This window comes from Ursus americanus, chromosome 32, assembly GCF_024610735.1.
Source record: "Ursus americanus isolate L20-20 chromosome 32, mUrsAme1.1.p, whole genome shotgun sequence".
In the NCBI taxonomy this organism is placed as follows: Eukaryota; Metazoa; Chordata; class Mammalia; order Carnivora; family Ursidae; genus Ursus; species Ursus americanus.
In genome coordinates this window covers 5,426,416-5,446,650 of record NC_142158.1, presented here as the reverse complement: position 1 = coordinate 5,446,650, position 20,235 = coordinate 5,426,416, and the positions used below count along the sequence as shown (strand labels likewise).

Sequence of the window (20,235 nt, the reverse complement as noted above, 5' to 3'; positions counted from 1 at the left end):
AATAACTTTTTACTTTGATACAGCTTCAAACTTACAGAAAACTTTCTTTATTTCTTTTTTTTTTTTTTTAAGATTTTATTTATTTGTTTGACAGAGAGAGAGAGACAGCCAGTGAGAGAGGGAACACAGCAGGGGGAGTGGGAGAGGAAGAAGCAGGCTCATAGCAGAGGAGCCTGATGTGGGGCTCAATCCCAGAACGCTGGGATCACGCCCTGAGCCCAAGGCAGACGCTTAACGACTGAACCACCCAGGCGCCCCTACAGAAAACTTTCAAAAATAGTAAAAGTAACTCACTCCTGTAAAGTTTTTTAAAAAGATTGTGGTAAATGACAACTGTAAACTCTTTAATGAGACTCACCAATTGTTTACTTTTCTTTTTTATGCTTTTTTATCCCTCAAGTTTTTATTTAAATTCTACTTAGTTAATAATATAGTGTAATATTAATTTCAGGTGAAGAATTTAGCAATTCAACATTTCCATATAACACCTGGTGCTCATTACAAGTGCCCTCCTTAATCCCCATCACCTATTTAACCCAGCCCCCCAGCCCACCTACATTCTTATTTTTTTTTTGGCCTCATTTTTTTTATTCTGTCAGTCTATCAGTATATATTTGTTTGAATCATTTGAAAATATGGTGCAAACATCATTCTTCTCTTAAATTCTTCAGTATGTAGTTATTAAGAAGGACATTCTCTTATATTACCATAGTATGCTTATCAGAGTCAGAATTGAATATTAATATCATGCCATCTAATCCACAGTTCAAATTCACATGGTAGTAATTTGTCCAATTATATGCTTTACAAAAAGTATTTTTTTCTACTTCTAGAATCTCTCCAGGATCATACAGTACATTTAGTTGTAATGTCTCTTTAGTGTTCATTAATACAGAACAGTTCTTCAGCCTTTTTTTGTTTTTCTTGACCTCGACATTTTCAAAGAGTACAGACCAATTATTTTGTAGAATATCTGTGAATTTAGGTAGTCTGATGATGAGTTTGGGTTATGCATTTTTGGCAGGAACATCGCACAAATGATGTTAGATTCTTGTCAAGATGGACGTGATGTCTTTTTTTTTTTTTTGAAATCCTAATTTTTTTTTGGAAAGATTTTATTTATTTGAGATAGAGAGTGTACGCTCAAGAGAGAGAGAGTGAGCTTGAGCGAGAGAGTACAAGCAGGAGAGCAGCAGAGGCCCTCAGAGGGAGAAGCAGACTCCCTGCTGAGCAGGGAGCCTGATGTGGGACTTGATCCCAGCATCCTGGGATCCTGACCTGAGCCGAAGGCAGACGTCCAACCAACTGAGCCACCCAGGCGCTCAGACATAATGTCTGTCTTAATGATGATTTTAATTTGGATCATTTGGTTAATATGATAACTGTGAGATCTGTAAAATTAACCATTTTTCCTTTTGTAGGTAATTTGTAGAGAGATGCTTTGAGACTATGTATTCTTTTTTTTTCTTAAGCCAAACGCTAGTTTTAGCATCCATTGATAATTAATAATTGCATCATAACTTCCTTATTTTATTAGTTAACATTCTGTAGTAAGGAGAGTTTTCTTCTATGTGTTTTCATTGATTTATGTTAATAGGATGGACTTGCATATTTTCTTTTATAATAGATTACAGTCCATTGCTATCATTAATTTTTTTTGATGCTCAAATGTCTCAGATTTGGATAATAGGAGCCCATTCAGTGAGTGCTTCCCTGCTGACATAATAAAATGTTTTAGGCTTATCTTGTACTTGTCCTGCTTTAGTCCTGGAATCAACCATTTCTCCAAGGATTCTGGTTCCTTTTATTGGATAATGGTATTTAGAAGCTAGGTATGTTCATTGCTACTCTCGTAATAATGCTTGTAGCCTTTCTCATCGTGTACAAAGTTAGGAAACACACACAATCTGCCAGATTCATACATCTGCCTATCTATGTATCTATCAACCGTATGTCATATATATGTGTATTAAAAATTGAGTTCCTGGGGTACCTGGGTGGCACAGTCGTTAAGTGTCTGCCTTTGGCTCAGGGCGTGATTCTAGCCTTCCTGCCTTCGGCTCAGGGCATGATCCCAGCATTCTGGGATCGAGCCCCACATCAGGCTCCTCCCCTGGGAGCCTGCTTCTTCCTCTCCCACTCCCCCTGCTTGCGTTCCCTCTCTCGCTGGCTGTCTCTCTCTGTCAAATAAATAAATAAAATCTTTAAAAAAAATTGAGTTCCTCTTTTATGAACAGGTTTTTCAGAGCTTTTGCCCATTTTTAAAAAATGGGTTTCCTTATTTAAGTTGAAAAATTCTTTACATGTTTTTTATATAAAGTCCTTTGTTAGATAAATCTATTGAGAATATTTTCTGCCAATATATAGTCATCTATTTATTTTCTTTTGATGAGAAAGTTTTTTTTTCATTGTTTTTTTAGGCTTCAGAGGTAGAGTTTAGTGATTCATCAGTTGCATATAACACCCAGTGCTCATTACATCAAATGCCTTCTTAATGCCCATCACCCAGTTATCCCATCCCTCTATCCGCCTCCGTTTCAGCAACCCTCAGTTTGTTTCCTATAGTTAAGAGTCTCTTATGGTTTGTCTCCCTCTCTGATTTCGTCTTTTTTCCCTTCCTTCCCCTATGTTCATCTGTTTCTTAAATTCCACGTAGCAGTGAAATCTTTTGATAATTGTCATTCTCTGATTGACTTATTTCATGTAGTGTAGTACCCTCGTTCTGTCCACATCATTGCAAATGGTAAGATTTCATTTTTTTGATGGCTGAGTCATATACCATTATATGTGTGTGTGTATGTGTGTGTGTGTGTGTATGGAAAGAGCCCACATGTCCATCAGCAGATGAATGGATAAAGAAGATGTAGTGTAGATGTGTGTGTGTGCATCTGGGCTCTTTCCATAGTTTGGCTATTGTGGACATTGCTGCTATAAACATCGGGGTGCAGGTCCCTCTTCAAATCACTATCTTTGTATCCTTTGGATAAATACCTAGTAGTGTAATTGCTGGGTTGTAGGATAGTTCTATTTCTAACTTTTTGAGGAACCTCCATACTATTTTCCAGAGTGGCTGCACCAGTTTGCATTCCCACCAACAGTGCAAGGGGTTTCCCTTTCTCCCTATCTCCAACCTGAACCAGTCTTGTGTTCCCAATCCGCTTTATCATCAGGCTTAGCTTTTGAGCCCAGGTAGGTAGGTCTATTTTTAATGTCTTGAGGAACGTCCATACTGTTTTCCAGAGTGGCTGTACCAGTTTGCATTCCCACCAACAGCATAAGAGGGTTCCCCTTTCTTTACATCCTTGCCAACTTGATGAGAAAGTTTTAATTTTGATGAAGTGTAAGTATGTCAGGTTTTTCATTGTATGGTTATTGTTTGCCATGTTGAAAAAATCTCCAGGTATGGAGATATTTCTCTTCTTTACTGTTTATAATTTTAACTTTTATGTTTAGATCTATGATCCATCTTGAATTAATTTTTGTAAGTGGTGTGAAGCTGTATTTAGGTTCCTTTTTACCCCTATGTGGATACCTACTTACTTCAACACCATTTGATTAAAGTATTTTTTATTTCCCTTGAATTTTGTTGCGTTGTCAAAAATCAGTTGGTTTTGTAAGTATGGCTGCATTTCTGAACTGTGTTCTGTTCTACTCATTCATTAGGTTATCCTTATGCCAACAACTCACTGTCTTGATTACTGTGGATTTATAATAAGTCTTTAAATCATATTCTCTAAGAGTCGTCACTTTTTTACCCTTAAAATTGTTTTGGCCATTTTAGGTTCTTTGAATATCTATAGGAATTTTGTCATCCGCTTGCCAGTTTCTTTACATAAGCTTGCAATTTAATACTTCAGTTTGAGGAGAATTGATATTTCAATAACATTGAGTCTTCTGGCCTATAGAAATTGTATAGATCTTCACTTATTTAGGTCTTCTTTTTTTTCCCCACTCTGCTATATTTTAAGGTTTTCAAGAAGTCTTGTACACTGTTTTTATTAAATGTGTTTTTAGGTATTTTGGTTTTTATAATGATACTCTTAAATAGAATTTTAAAAATTTTGTTTCTAGTTATTTCCCACTAGAATTTTAAAAGAACTACTTTTCATATATTGACCATGAATACTAAGATCTTGCTAAATTCAGTTATTAGTACTATTAGTTGCTTAGCAGATTCCTTAAGATTTTCTTTGTAAACAATCATGTCATCTGTAAGTGAAAATACTTCTTCCTTTGCGATCTTTATGCCATTTATTTCTTTAGCCTTGTTGTCTTATTGCACTGGCTAGGACCTCTGCAACAGTGGTAAGTAGACAAGATGAGAGACATTCTTGTCCTATTACTGGTCTTAGAGGGAAAAAAAACATTGTATATTTCATCATTTGTGCAATGTTAGTCCCTCCCACCCCATTTTCCTTTCTTCTTCTTCTTCTTCTTTTTTTTTTTAAAGATTTCATTCATTTATTTGAGAGAGAGACTGAGAGAGAGCACGAGCTGGGGGCTGGGGAGAGGGAGAAGCAGGCTCCCACTGAACAGGGAGCCCTACGTTGGGCTTGATCCCAGGACCCTGGGATCATGACCTATGCTGAAGGCAGTCACTTAACTGACTGAACCACCCAGGAGTCCCCCATTTTCCTTTCTTAATTAAGAGAGCCTTTCTATTCCTAGTTTGTTGAGGTTTTTAAAATCATGGATAGGTGTTGAATTTTGTCAAAGATTTCTATACCTATTTAGATAAATACATGGTTTTTCTTTTTACTTCAATGTGATTTATAGTGTGGGTGTTTTGAAAGTTCAACTACCTTTGCGTGGCTGGGATAAAGCTCGCATGGTCATGATGTCTTTCCACTGCTTGTGTTTTTGAAATAATACATGTAGGCTTGATATTATTTCTTCCTTAAATGTTTGGTAGATTTTATCAGTGAAAACACCAGCTTTGGAGTTTTCTTTGTAGGAAAGTTTTTGATGATGAATTCAATTTATTTAATAAACATGAAGGTACTGAGATTTCTTATTTATCTTGTGTTAGTTTGGTAACTTGTCCTTTTAAGGAAATTTTCTGCTTCATCCAAGTAGTAAAATTCATTGGCATAAAGTTTTTCATCATATTCCTTCATTACTCTTTAAAAAATATCTTTAGTATCTATAGTTATCAGCTCTTTCATTCCTGAGATAGGTAATTTGTGTTTCTTTTTTTAAAGAGGACTTTGCTAGGGTTTATTGGTTAATTTTTGCAGAAAGTCTTCCAGCTTTACAATTTTTTCTTGATTATTTTTATTTTGTGTGTTTTTTTTATTACTAGTATTTGTTGTTGTTTTTTTTAAGTTTAATTTATTTATTTGAGAGAGAGACAGCCAGTGAGAGAGGGAACACAAGCAGGGGGAGTGGGAGAGGAAGAAGCAGGCTCCCAGCAGAGCAGGGAGCCTGATGCGGGGCTCAATCCCAGGACTCTGGGATCACACCCTGAGCCGAAGGCAGACACTTAATGACTGAGCCACCCAGGCGCCCCAATATTTGTTATTTTTCTTATCTACTTCCTTTGTTCTTCCTCCCTGCCCTTTTGTGTTTAATTATTAGCTTTGCCTTTTCTAATTTCTTAAGATAGAAACATATATCCTTAATTCTAATCTTTCTTCTCTTATTATAAGCTTTTAAAGCACTGCTTTGGCTACATCTCACAAATTTTGATTATATTTTCATTAACATTCAGTTCAAAATTTTTTTTTATTTCCCTTTTCATTTTTTTGACTGTTCGGTTATTTAAGTTTGTTACTTAGTTTCCAGATACGTGGATACTTTTCTCAATATTGTATTACAATAGCTTTCTAATTTAATTCCTTTGTAGCCTTTGGCATTTCAGTCTTTGGAATTCATTGTAACTTACTTTATGGTCCAGCCTATAGTCTATCTTTTTTTTTTTTTTTTTAAGATTTTATTTATTTATTTGACAGAGATAGAGACAGCCAGCGAGAGAGGGAACACAAGCAGGGGGAGTGGGAGAGGAAGAAGCAGGCTCCCAGCAGAGCAGGGAGCCTGATGCGGGGCTCAATCCCAGGACTCTGGGATCACACCCTGAGCCGAAGGCAGACGCTTAATGACTGAGCCACCCAGGCGCCCCTATAGTCTATCTTGATGAACATTCTTTAGACACTTGAAAAGGAGCTTTGGTAAATGTCAGTTAAAGATGATCAGTAGAGTTCATATATTCTATAGCCTTACAAATTTTTGCATTTTTGTTCAACTGTTATCCCTATTTATTTATTTAGAGAGAGCATATGGGCATGCGAGTTGGGGAAGGAGCAGGGGTGGGGCACTGGGAGAAGGAAAGAGAGAATCCTAAGCAGGTACCATACCCAGTGCGGAGCCTGACATGGGGCTTGATCTCATGACCCTGAGCTGAAATCAAGACTCAGACGCTTAACTGACTGAGCTATCCAGGTACCCCTGTGTAATGAGTATATTAAAATCTCTAACCATGATTGTGGATTTAGCTCTTTCACCCTTTCAGCATTTGTTTCATGTGTTTTGAAGCTGTTTTACTAGGTGTATGCACAGTTTACATGCTATGTCCTGATGAATTCATCGATTCTCATTAAAAATTCTTCCAAGTTACTGTGTGGTGTCATTTCTCCTTCAGATTGAAGAAATTCCTTCAGCATTTCTTGTCATACAAATTTGTTCCCAGTGAGGTTCCTTTATTTGAAAATAACCAATTTTATTACTTTTTTTTTGCCAGCTTTATTGAGGTATGTAACTGACAAAATTGTAATATAGTTAAAGTATATAACATGATTTGATAGTATATACATTTTGATATTATGTACATTCCACAAGTAGGTTGATCTACACATCTATCACCTCACCTATTTACCCTTTTTTGTTTATTATTTTTATTTTTTGGTGAAAACACTTAAGTTCTAGTCTCCCAGCAAATTTCCGTTATGCAATATAGTGTTATCAACTGTATTCACCATTAGAACCTTAGACCTTACTTGTAACTGAAAGTTTGTATCCTTTTCTTTTCCCCAATTCCCCTTCCCCACAACCCCTAACAACTATCATTTTACTCTATTTCTGTGAGTTAGCCTTTTTAAAAAAAAAAATGTTTTTTTAGGTTCCACATGTGAGTGATATCATGTAATATTTGTCTTTCTCTCTCTGCCTTATTTCATATATTCTCCAGTTTTATCCATGTTGTCACAAATGGCAAGATTCCCTTCTTTTCTAAATAATCATTGTACGTATATTTTACATTTTCTTTATCCATTCATCCATTGATGGACACTTAGGTTGTTTCCATATCTTGGCCATTGTGAATAATTAATGCTGCAGTGAACATGAGAGTACATACATATCTCTTTGAGATAATGATTTCATTTCTTTGGGGTATAAATCCAGAAGTGGATTGCTGCATCATATGAAAGTTTCTTTAAAAAATTTTTTCTTCATTAAATATTGTTTTATTTTTAATTTTTTTATTTTTAAAGATTTTATTTATTTGAGAGAGAGAGTGCACGTGTGCATGAGGAGGGGGAGGAGTAGTGGGAGGAGCGAAGGGAGAGGGAGAAGCAGACTCCCTGCTAAGCAGGGAGCCCAGTGCAGGATCATGACCTGAGCCCAAGGCAGATGCTTAACCAACCAAACCACCCAGGCGCCCCCATTAAACATTGTTTTCATGGGTTTCAAAATTCTGTGACAGATTTTTGGTAAAGCTGTTTCCATTAAAAAGTACTGCATTTAAAATTATTAACTTAAGGGGCGCCTGGGTGGCTCAGCCGTTAAGCGTTTGCCTTCGGCTCAGGTCATGATCCCAGGGTCTTGGGATCAAGCCCTGCATCAGGGTTCCTGCTCAGCGGGAAACCTGCTTCTCCCTCTCATACTCCCCTTGCTTGTGTTCCCTCTCTCACTGTCTCTCTCTGTCAAATAAATAAATAAAATCTTTTAAAAAAAAAAGATATTAACTTAAAACTCCCATACACACACAACACCAAATATTTCACAAATTGTTCTTTCTTAAGGTTTTTTCTGCATTATTATTGTTAACTGGTCTTTTAAACTTAAATGGTTGATTGAGACAACAGTCTTGAGACTATTCTTCTACCACTGATTAAGACTTGTCAGGTATTAGAGATAATATCCGTTTAGATTTCTGAGCTTTCTGAGCTTTCCGAGCATACTTGGTGACCTGGCTGCTCAAGCAGCCTTCTTGTCCACTGCTTTGATGATATCCATAGCAAATGTCTGTCTCATGTCATGAACAGCAAAGTGACCCCTAAGAGGGTAGTCAGAGAAGCTCTCAACACATATGGACTTGCTAGAACCATATCAACAACGGCAGCATTCCCATTTGAAGAATTTCTTCCAGCTTCTTCTGAAAATGATCAGTTTTTTAGCTCGGCAAACTTGTGAGCGACGTGAAGCTGTGTGACAATCTAGCACAGGCACATAACCAGCAATGATTTGGCCTGGATGGCTCAGGATAACCATGTGAGCCATGAAGCCAGTTGCTTCTGTTGGTGGGTCATTTTTGCTGTCCCCAGGGGTGTTACCTTAACATCTTTGACAGACATATTCTTGATTGAAGCCCACATTTTCCCTAGGAAGAGCTTCACTCAAACTTAAGTTGTAATGTTGACTGAACAAAGGTGACCATCATGCTGGGTTTGAGAGTTTTCACTCAGCCTATAGGGATAGAACCAGTACCACCCATTTTGTAGATGTCCTAATGGGGAGGGACAGATGCAGGGATTTGTCAGTTGGATGAGTTGATTGTAGGATACAATTCACAGCTTCAAGCAGTGTGGTTCCACTGGCATTGCCATCTTTAAGGATTGTTTTCCATCCCTTGAACCAAGGCATGTTGTCACCATTCCAACCAGAAATTGGCACAAATGCTACTGTGTGTCAGGGTTGTAGCCAATTTTCTTAATGTATGTCCTGACTTAATTTCTTCATATCTCTTCTGTCTGTAGCATGGCTCAATCCATTTCGTTAATACCAATAATTAGTTGTTTCACAACCACTGTGTAAGCCAGAAGGGCATGCTTATGGATCTTCCTGTTGTGGGATCGTTGAGTGTGATGGTCAAGAAAGAATTCTTGAGATGTTTCACAGTGCAGCTTAGTAAGTTTATTCAGCACAGGGACAGAATCTGTGGGCAGAAAGAGCTGCACTTTGCTGTATGAAGCTGGTGGTTATATGCTTAGTGCTCAAGGGGGACGGGATGTATAGGGAGTATTAGGTCATAAACATTTTCTTCAAATTTCTACTCGTAAAACTACTTTTGCAAGATTTCTTTGGTGCTTGACTGTTGGCGAGATTTACAGGCAGTCATGAGACCCTTTAAGAATGTAGCAACTGGCATGTATTTGATCCTTATCAGAACTATGCGGGCTTTAGGTCAGCATTCCAGGCGAAAGGTGAACATTTTTCTGCTTCTATTCCTTATCATTCCCATTCTGGAAGATATCTGCTTCAAGTTCATTAACACCAGCAACAACCACCAGGACACCATGGTTACCCTGACATATGCCTGTAATCATGGTTGGGTTTTTGTTTTTGTTTTTTTTTGTTTGTTTGTTTTTTGTTTTTTTTATAAAATCTCTATGTGTTAAGGCATCAATGATGGTTACGTACACTTGCTGGTCTCAAATTTCCACAGAGAGATATCAGTGGTGATACCATGCTCACATTCAACTTTCAGTTCATCCAAGATCCAGGCATACTTGAAGAAGCTCTTTCTCATCTCAGCAGGCTTCTTCTCAAGTAGTGTTATGGTTCTGTATTAATCCCACCACATCTGTATTAATCCCACAAGATGGCTAGTGGTGGTAGACTTGCCCAAATCTATGTGTCCAATGACAACGGTGATGGATTGAGTCTTTTCCTTACCCGTTTTGGCTTGGATTTAGCAGTGGCTTCATGACACCTCTGTTCTGATGGCAAACCCATTGTGAAAAACTATTTTTAATTTCTTGAGGAACTTCCATGCTGTTTTCCATAGTAGCTTATACCAGTTTACATTCCCACCAGCAATGTATAAATACTCCCTTTTCTCTACAACCAGCATTTATCTCTGGTCTTTTTGATAATAAACATCTTAACAGGTGTGGGGTGATCATGTCGTTATGGTTTTGATTTGCATTTCCCTCATGATTAGTCACTTTGAGCACCTTTTCATGTTCTTGATGGTCATTTCTATGTCTTCTTTGGAAAAGTAGCTATTTCAGATCCTCAGCTTATTTTTTTATTTGGATTATTTGTTTTTTTGCTTTTGAGGTGTATGAGTTCCTTCTGTGTTTTGGATGATAACCCCTTGTTGGATATGTGGTTTACAAATATTTTCTCCCAACCATAATTGCCCTTGATTTTGTTGGTTTCCTTGGGAGTACAGAAGCTTTTTAGTTTGATTAGTTCTACTTGTTTATTTTTGCTCTTGTTGCCTTTATTTGTGGTGTGAAATCCAAAATAAATCATTGCTAAGACCAGTGTCAAGAATCTTAAGTCCTGGGGTGCCTGGGTGGCTCAGTAGGTTATGTGTCTGCCTTCAGCTCGGGTCATGATCCTGGGTCCTGGGATTGGGCCCTCCATTGGGCTCCCTGCTCAGTGGGGAGTCTGCTTCTCCCTCTCCCTCTCCCTCTTTGCTCTCTCTCTCTCAAGTAAATACATAATTTTTTTTTTTTTTTAAAGAATCTCACATCCTGCGTTTTCTTGTATGAGTTTTACAGTTTCAGGTCTTATGTTCAAATCTTTAATCCGCTTTAAGTTGATTTTTAGGTATAGTGTAAGATAGGGATCCAGTTTCACTCTTTTGAATGTGGCTATTCAGTTTTCCCAACAGCATAAAATTCCTTTTTAAAAATCTTCATTTCTGACTTTTTAAAAAATTCCTTTCAGCACTTTAGGATGTTCCATTTGTCTTTTGGCCTTTAATTTTTCTGATTAGAAGTTATCATACTGTCATTCTTATGTATATAATGTGTCACTCTTTTTCCTCTGTCTGCTTTTAAGATTTTCTCTTTATCTTTGATTTTAGCAGTTTGACTTTAGTGTGTCTAGGTGTGATTTTCTTTGTATCTATCTTGCCTGGTGATTGCTGGGCTTCTTGGGTATCTAGAAAATAGTAGGTTTTCAATAAATTTGGGGAAATTTCACCCTTTTTTTCTTCAGATATTATTTTCTGCTCCATTCTCTCTATTCTCTCCTGAGACTCCACTCATACCAGAGTGTTTGATATTTTCCATAGGTCAATGAACCTCAGTTCTTTTTCTTTTTCCTGTTCTTTATATTACATAGTTTCTTGATCTATGTTCATGTTCACTGTTTCTTCATCTATTTTCTGTTTAACTCAATCAGTGTATTTTTCATTTCAGATACTGTACCTTCCCATTCTAGAATTTCCATTTTATATTTCCGTTTTTATAATTTCAGTTCTGCATTTTGAGTAGCCATATGTCCATTCATTATCGTTATTTATTTCTTTAATAGCTTATTTTATACTCTTTCAGATACTTGTTTACTAATTTGGATTTGGCTCATCTTGTTTCTGTTGTCTATTTTGTTACTTGACTAGGGGCTACATATTTTTCACATTTTTTAATGGGTCCAATTATTTTTATTGTGTCCTAGGTATGTGGATATTTTATTTTAGAGACTTTGGAATCTGTTCTGTTCTTCTGAATAGTGTTGGCTTTGTTTGTTTGTTTTTTAACAGGCATTGTTAATTTGACTGGATTCACATTTCAAATTCTTGTCTCCCCTGTGGTGGACAGCAACTGAAATCACTGCTTACTTTCATTCTTTAAGATGTTGCTTTCTACTGTGTTACTTGGAGTCTCTCCTGTGCATCCTATGAATGTGCAGTTCAAGGGTCAGCCAGGGATTTCAGTAATATTTTTTCTGCATCTGTGGCGCCTTCTACTCCAGGACTTTGTTCTTCTCTTTCTTTCTTTTTTTTTTTTGAGAGATGTATTTATTTTAGAAAGAGAGCGTGTGTGCACAAGCAGGAAGAGGGGCAGAGGAAGAAGGAGAGAGAATCTCAAGCAGCCTCCGTGCCCAGCTCGGAGCCTGACTGATGCAGGGCTTGATCTCACAACCCTGAGATGATGACCTGAGCCAAAACCTGGACGCTTAACCCACTGTGCCACCCAGGCACCCCTGTTCCTTTCTTTCTAGCTACTGTTAGCTTAAAATTTCATCCTCCTATTCCTCAAGGCATAAGACTGTGGCTTTATGATTGTGTTTAGCTGCTCTGTGCTAAATAGACGGGTGTTACCTCAGATGAAAGCTGAGTATCCAGTATCTGTGTGTATTGAGTGAGAGATTTTGAAATTCTGGGAAATATCCTAACAAAAATAGTAACCATTGTATTCCTTTCTAAACTTACTATCCAAAGAATTTTTTTCAACTGTCTTTTTAAAATAGATTTATTCATATTCTATATAGTTTACCCATTTAAATGAAAAATTCAGTGGTTTTCAGCATAGCCACATAGTCGTACAACCATTACCATGATAAGCTTTAGAATTTTCATCACTACTAAAAAAGACCAAACTTCCTGGCAAGTCACTCCGGTTCCTCCCAATCTTCCCTCTCCAGCCCTTCACAGCTACTTTGTTGTCTCTGTAGATTTGCCTATTTCAGACATTTATATGTAAATGGGGTTATTCAGTGTGTGGTCCTTGGACTGGCTTCTTTAACTTAGTATAATGTTTTCAAGGGTGATCCATTTTGAAGCACATGACAGTACTTCATTTCTTTTTTCTTTCATGCCAAATGATACTCCACTGTATGGATATAGCACATTTTACTTTCTCATTCATCAGTTTATAAACTACTGAGTTGATTCCATTTTTTGGGTTTTATTAATGCTACTGTGAACATTCATGGACCTGTTTTTATGTGGACATATATTTTCATTTCTCTTAGGTAGCTACTTAGGAGTAAAATCAATGAATTGTATATTAGTTCTGTGTTTAACCTCCTGAGGAACTGCCAAACTTTCCCAGAGTGGCTGTATCTTTTATATTCCCAGCAGCAGTGTACAGTGGTTCTAATTTCTCCACATCATTGCCAGCACATTATTTTTTGCCTCTTTGCTTATAGCCTTCTGGTGGGTATAAGGTGATATTTCGTTGTGGGTTGGATTTGCATCTCCTTGGCTAATGACATTGAACATCTTCTCATGTCTTTATTGGATGTTTTTCTATCTTTTTTGCAGAAGTCTCTGTTCAGATCCTTTCCCATTTTTTAATTGTATTATTCACTTTTACTATGAGTTGTAATTGCTCTTTGTATATTCTAGGTAGAAGTCTCTGATCAGATACACTATCTGCAAATACTGTCTCCTATGGGTTGTCTTTTTCACTTTTTTAAATGGTGTCCTTTGAAGCACAAAAGTTTTTAATTTTGACCAAGTCCAGTTCATCTCTTTATCTCCTTTTGTTGCTTGTGGTGTTGTATCTAAGAAGGGTTTGCCTAACCCAAGATCACAAAGGCTTACTCCTGTGTTTTTTTCAGAGAGTTTTATAATTTTGTCTTGCACATTTAGGTCTATAGTATATGTGGAGTAAATTTTTGAGTGTTTTATAAGAAAGGGATCCAGCTGCAGTTTTTTGCCTATGGATGTCAGGTTGTCCCAGCACTATTTGTTAAAAAGCATATTTTTTATCTATTGTTCAAAAATCAATTGATTGTGTATGTGAGGGTTTATTTCTGGATTCGCAAGTCTATTCCATTGATCTATACATCTTTCCTTTGGCCGGTAGCACACTATCTTGATTATTATAGCCTTGTAGTAAGTTTTGAAATCAGGAAATGTGACTCTTCCAACCTTGTTCCTCTTTTTAAAGGTTGCTCTGGCTATTCTGGGTCCTTCCCATTTCCATAGAGTTTTATGATCAGTTTGTCAGTTTCTGCAAAAAAGCCAGCCAAGAATTTGATAGGGATTGAATTTAATTTATAGATGAACTTGAGGGGTATTATCATCTTAAGAATATTGTCTTCCTATCCATGTCTTTCTATTTATTTAGGTTTTTAACTTTTTTTCAACAGCATCTTGTGGCTTTCAAAGTAATAGTTTTGCACTTCTTTTGTAAAATTTGTTCCTGAGTATTTTGTTCTTCTTGATGCTGTTGTATACAAATGTCTTTTAAACTTTTTAAAAATTTTTGCATATATATACCTAATAGCTCCCTGTCTCTGTTCTCCTTGTATTTCTTCTCTTTATCCTATTCTAATTCTGGTGTTCCGTTGATATCATGAAACATTCAGAAAACATTTATGTGACTTCTTTCAGCAGTCATATGGCATGTTTATTTTGTGTCAGGTCCTGTACTGACAGGGATGTATGGAGTTGATTAAACATCTTGTGTTTTCAAAGAGGAGACATAAACATGATACCTAAGATTTATCACAGTGAATATTAGAATATCAGAAGCATTATAGAAGGAGGGATCAGGGAGACTCTTTTGGAGAAGGTAACATTTAAGATTGATCTGGAAGTATTGGTAAGGATTTAACAAACTTTGAAGGACTTGCTATTTAGTCAAAAAAAGATAAATGAAATCATGAAGGCATAGAAGTACTTGATGGTTCATAAAAGGTGAATGGGCTTATATGGTTAGTATCGGGTGAATGAGGGAAATGATTGAGGGCAAAGTAGGAAGCACAGAATGGTCAATCTGGTTGTGACAGGTTTTAATAAAATGGTAAGGGTTTTGTGGGCACTGGAGACTTCTGAGTAGTAGGGGTGTCATGGGATTTTTTTTTTTAATCTGAGAAGATGTTGATTAGATCTATAGTTTAAGAGAATTAACTGGTGTTTGCTGAGAAAGGATTGCAGTGGAGAGAGTATAGGGGCAGAGTACCAGTTAGAAGTCTGTGTCAGTATCCAGGGAGAGAAGATGAAGGTCTTAACTGGGAAAGCAACAGTGGAACTGAGACGATTAGTTGACTTTGCATTCTGACGGAAAGATTTTGATTGATTGATTCAGGAGGTGGGATAAGGAAGGAGAGAAGTTCGTGATAACTTGAGTTGTCTCGTTTGGTTTATTGGATGAATGGTGCTATCTTTCTGGTCCTTTGTTTTTTGTTGTCATTTTGCTATTAGTTGTATTAAATAAGTAACGTAAGCATGGCCTCATTGGCCATGAGATTGAACTCAAGTCTCTCGCCCTATTCCCCTTTTCCAGAAGAGGCCAAGCTGATGTCACATGGCTCAAAACCCCCAACATGGTTGCTCTTTCTGGTTTGGCCAGGCTTGATACTGAGTTTTCATAAATATTGTATATATATATGATATTGAAGGCTCATGAATAACAAAGATACTTCTTGTATTTTAAATCTCGCAGAAACCAGGGTCAAAGGTCAGTAACGTTCTTTATTATACAACATACCCCAAACTCCTTTAACTCTCTCTTATGGCATCCACTTCCACATTTCCAGATTCTATATCTAATCTGCCATTATCTTGATAGTCAGTTTTAGATAAAATGTGTAACTCCCTTTCCTCTTTACCCCCCTGCTCCACTTCTCAAACATCCATCTGTTTGCTGCTTTATTACTACCTTTGGTTTAACCAATGTCAGTTCTTGCATTAATAGGACAATGTAAATCTTGTTTCTTTTGCCTCTTTTGAAAGTTTCAAGAGCTCTTATTCTTGGATTGATTCCTTTTCATGACATCCTATTCTTTGAGATAAAAATCTTCTCCCTCTGCAGATATTAATTTGGGATCAAAGCTTCCAGTACTTTTGAAGGGTGTTTTGTTGTTGTTGTTGTTGTTGTTGTTGTTGTTGTTGTTGTTTTTCTTCTGTGTTAGTTAGCTAGGACTGCCATGACAAAGTCTGATAGACTGAGTAGTTGAAACAACAGAAATTTATTTTCTCATGATTCTGGAGGCTGGAGTTTTAAGATCATGGGGTTAGCAGGGTTGGTCCTTCTGAGGCCTCTCTCCTTGGCTTGTAGATAGCTGACCTTTCCCTGTGTCCTCACACGGTCTTCCTTGTGTGTGTCTGTGTCCTAATCTCCTCTCCTTATAAAGACACCAGTCCTATTGGATTCAGTTCCACTTATATGAGCTCATTTTACTTTAATTACTTCTTTAAGGGCCTGACCTCTAAATACATTCCGAGGTACCTAGGCTTAGAACTGCAACATGGTATTTTTTAGGGGACACAATTTAGCCTATTACACCTGCCTTATTTCTGTTTCCTCTGGATTTTTTTATTTATCTGACTTCCATCTCTCTCTCACATATTTTCCTTGACTATCTTACAGTCTTTGTCCTCATATATTTTAGAGTCTGGGAATAGCTGATTTGTTTAGTTTGCTTATGGGCAGTTTGTTTGTAAGTGCCTTTTCCATTGGGTGATATGACTTCAAGTAGACCTTCTTTTTTTTGGGAGGACCCTTATATATAAGTCAAGATCTTTGGTTCTTTTTTCCCCTTTAATTTCTTCAGAGAATAATATTCTACTTATCCAGACAAAGTGGAGTTGGGCCGGGTGGGTTCACAGACCTTTCTGACAGAGGTGTAAGAGCAGGGGAGGAAGAGGCCCAAGTAGTCCCACAGTTTGCTCTGCTGCTTGACACTACTACGCCTGGCATTCCAGATTCCTGGTCCTCTTGTTTGGCTTCTTCAGAGACTGAACTTCTAATCTCCTGTTGACTGCAAGGTGAAGTCAGAGGCCAGGGTGTCTCACTTCTTAGTATGTAAAGATACAGATAACCAGCAAGTTCTTGCTGTCTTGCTCTGCACCTTGCTGTCATCTTCTGGGGCATCTGAAACCTTGAGCAATTGAGGAGTTCTGTGGAGGTTTATTAGTGAGGTTTTAGTATTTATTTGTGGCCTACTATATGCTAGGTACTGTGCTTTGCTTAGGATTATCCTATGTAACCTTAACTGTAACCTTTGAAACTACTACTAGGTCCATTTTACCTATACAAAAACAGAGGGTTTAGAACAGAATTAGTAAACTGGAACACCAGGCCTTGATACAGGTGTATTTGACCTCAGAAACTGTACTTTTACCAACCCTGCTATCCTCAGAAAAGTTGGCAAATTCATGCTTTTGCCCTATGTCTACGTTCTCAGTTTTGTAAAAACGTCAATATATTGATTTGACCACATTAAAAAAGTTGCTGTACTAAGTATAATACAAAAATAAAGTGAAGTTCAGCCAACCTATGGGAATATAAATGTATTTTAATTTCTGTGAACGTGATTAATCAGAACATCTTTCTTTAACAACTTGGAGAGTAGAACAGTTTCTAGCATATTTTTGGGATTCTGCAGGTGTAGGCATGGAGCTAAATGGTGACATTAGGTTCTATCTATCATTATATTGAAAGTTCCAGAACCAAGGACTTAGTTGTCTGTTATTTTTCTGATGTTTCCCTCACAGTACCAGCTACAATGTCCTTGGTAAATTTAATGTTAGTAGATGTTGGCAGATAGGTTAAATGACAGTTAAAAAATTCAGAACTTTATGTTTAAGAATACTTTTTATGTTTTGGTATTGAACGTCTAGCATTTGTATTTTTAGTCAATGCTTCTTTCAGTTGTCAGTAATATTTTTCTTTCTTTTTTAACAGATTACTTCTGTAACTAGATCTCTGGTTTGCTCAGCAAAGCACGATGTCCCGATCACGACAACCCCCTCTTGTGACAGGCATCTCTCCAAATGAAGGAATACCGTGGACAAAGGTCACAATTAGAGGAGAAAACCTGGGGACTGGCCCAGTTGACCTCATAGGTAAGAGCAAGAACTATGTTTCCATGGTAAATGCATTTTTATCGTGGGAGTTGAGACAGGCTGATAGAAAAACAACATTGTGATCTGTACAGAATGATCTGAATAAAGATGAAAGAATTATTTGGTTTTCTGGTTAAAATCATTATTTTATCAAATCTTGTCTAAATTGCTTTTCACTAAGTCCTTCAGAAAGTTTCCCACAGCTGAGTTTGCCTCCATTTCCTCAGCCTTGCTCTCTCCTGCTTTGATTGCCCAAACAGCCTCCCTAGCTGTTTTGTGCTCTTTAGTTTTCCCTCCATTATGCAACTGTCTGTATTTGTTCTGTAGTGCTCTGTAAATTATACCCTTTCTGTTCCTTATTGCCCTTCAAATCAAATCTAAACTCTTATTTCCTGGTGCTATCAGTACCACTTGGCTCTTATCCTCACTTCACCTAGAAGAAACTATCCACTCTCACCAGGTGCATATCTTTACCAAGACCTATGAATCTTATTTATTTCCTTTCCTTTGCCACATTGATGCTTCATCATGGTTGAGAGCCCCACCATGAATCTGAAATACTAATAGTCTCTGTCTGCCAAAACTTGAGACTTACAACCAAAACAAAAAAGCTCTTCAAACTAATTCCCACCATGTTAATCTACTTTTTATTTAGGCTCCCCTATTATTTATATTTATGGTAAGCTAAATTATAGTTTTTAGGATCTGTTTATGTTTTTTTAATCTTTTAAGTTCAAGACATGCATGCTCTGTATCCAGTTGGCACTGTATAAATTTGTTAATTTGTATAGTGTCTGTCCCTTGACTCCCTCCCTATAACATGGAGACCTTTTACTGCTGATTATTTAAGCATTCATGTTTGTCAGTGGTTCTCATCCCTGGCTTGTCTTGTCTTTTTTTTAAGTTTTTTTTTTTTAATTCCACTTAGCTAACATACAGTATAATATTCATTTCAGGTGAACAATTTAGTGATTCAACACTTTCCATACAATACCGAGTACTTACCACAGGTGCACTTCTTAATCCACATCACCTGTTTAATCCATCCCCACACCTACCTCCCCTCTGGTGACCATCAGTTTGTTCTCTGTAGTTAAGAGTCTGTTTCTTGGTTTGCCTCTCTCTCTTTTTTTCCCTATGCTTGTTTGTTTTGTTTCTTAAATTCCACCTATGAGTGGGGGCGCCTGGGTGGCTCAGTCGTTACGTGGCTGCCTTCAGCTCAGGTCATGATCTCAGTGTTCTGGAATCGAGCCCCGCATCGGACTCCCCGCTCAGCGGGAAGCCTGCTTCTCCCTCTCTCACTCCCCCTCTTGTGTTCCCTCTCTCACTGCCTCTCTCTCTGTCAAATAAATAAGTAAAATATTAAAAAAAAATTCCACCTATGAGTGAAATCATATGGTATTTGTCTTTCTCTGACTGACTGATTTCACTTAGCCTAATACTCTCTAGCTCCATTCATGTCATTGCAAATGGCAAGATTTCATTCTTTTTTAATGGCTGAGTAATATTCCATTATATATATATATTTATATATATGATGGAAATTTATATATATATAATTATAATTGTCTGGTCAGTTAGGATTATTTTCTTGTGAACTCTGAGATGCATTTAGAATAGAGATCTATTCAGAATGAGGAAGGGAGAGACTTTACTATATGCTACTGAACTATATGCTGATTACCATATAAACTTATCTAGATTCAGACAGTCTCTTGACTCTTCTTAATTTATGAGGGACTCTAGGGGTACCTGGATGGCTCAGTCGATTAAGCATCTGCCTTCAGCTCAGGTCATGATTCCAGAGTCCTGGGATCAGATCAAGCCCTGCGTCAGGTTCCCTGCTCAGCGGGGAATCTGACTCTACCTCTGCTCCACCCCCACTTGTGCTCTGTCTCTCGCACTCTCTCTCTCTCTCTCAAGTAAATAAATAAAATCTTTTAAAAAAATGTATGAGGGACCCATTGGTAAAGTATTGGAGATTATGAGTTGGAATTTATTTTTCTTGCATTATTGGTGCAGGTTGACAGATTGGTTTTTGGCCATCTGGAAAACCCTTGGAAAAAAGAAAGTGACTGGGAGCACGGCACTATGTTTAATAAATGAGTTTTGCACTTCCCAGCTAATTCTTTTCACTAGTGTTATTTAAATATGTCTTATTTTATATTATTTTCTCTAGCCATAGTTTTTGATTTTTTAGTAAACAAAAATTAATTATTCTTATGAAGATAGTTTTATCTAATCCTATGTCTTGGTTTTTTGACATAGCTCATTCTAGATTTTTCTTTATCCAAAGTGGAAAAGTCCCTAAAATGCATGGAAATAAACCATACAGATGGAGATTATGTCCTACATTTTAACTGGAGCTCCTATCATGACAGTTACTAGTCTGTGTAAATTTTAATCTTGTTTTAGCTTCAGGCAATGCTATTCTTATTTGACTAAGTGTGTATACTTCTATAAACCTTGCTAGTTCAGCT

At 37.1% G+C, this 20,235-nt stretch overlaps 1 protein-coding gene across 6 annotated transcripts in view; it reads left to right on the top strand.

Annotated features, from left to right (window-relative positions):
* Positions 1-20,235, top strand: part of EXOC2 (exocyst complex component 2) — a 252,177-nt gene that overhangs the window by 38,018 nt on the left and 193,924 nt on the right. For all 6 annotated transcript variants that reach the window (XM_087858228.1, XM_087858229.1, XM_087858230.1 and 3 more), the window contains one exon: positions 17,595-17,755. In XM_087858228.1, the coding sequence (XP_087714354.1) occupies positions 17,638-17,755 (118 nt within the window). In that variant the 5' untranslated portion in view covers positions 17,595-17,637. The remainder of the gene's footprint in view (positions 1-17,594; positions 17,756-20,235) is intronic.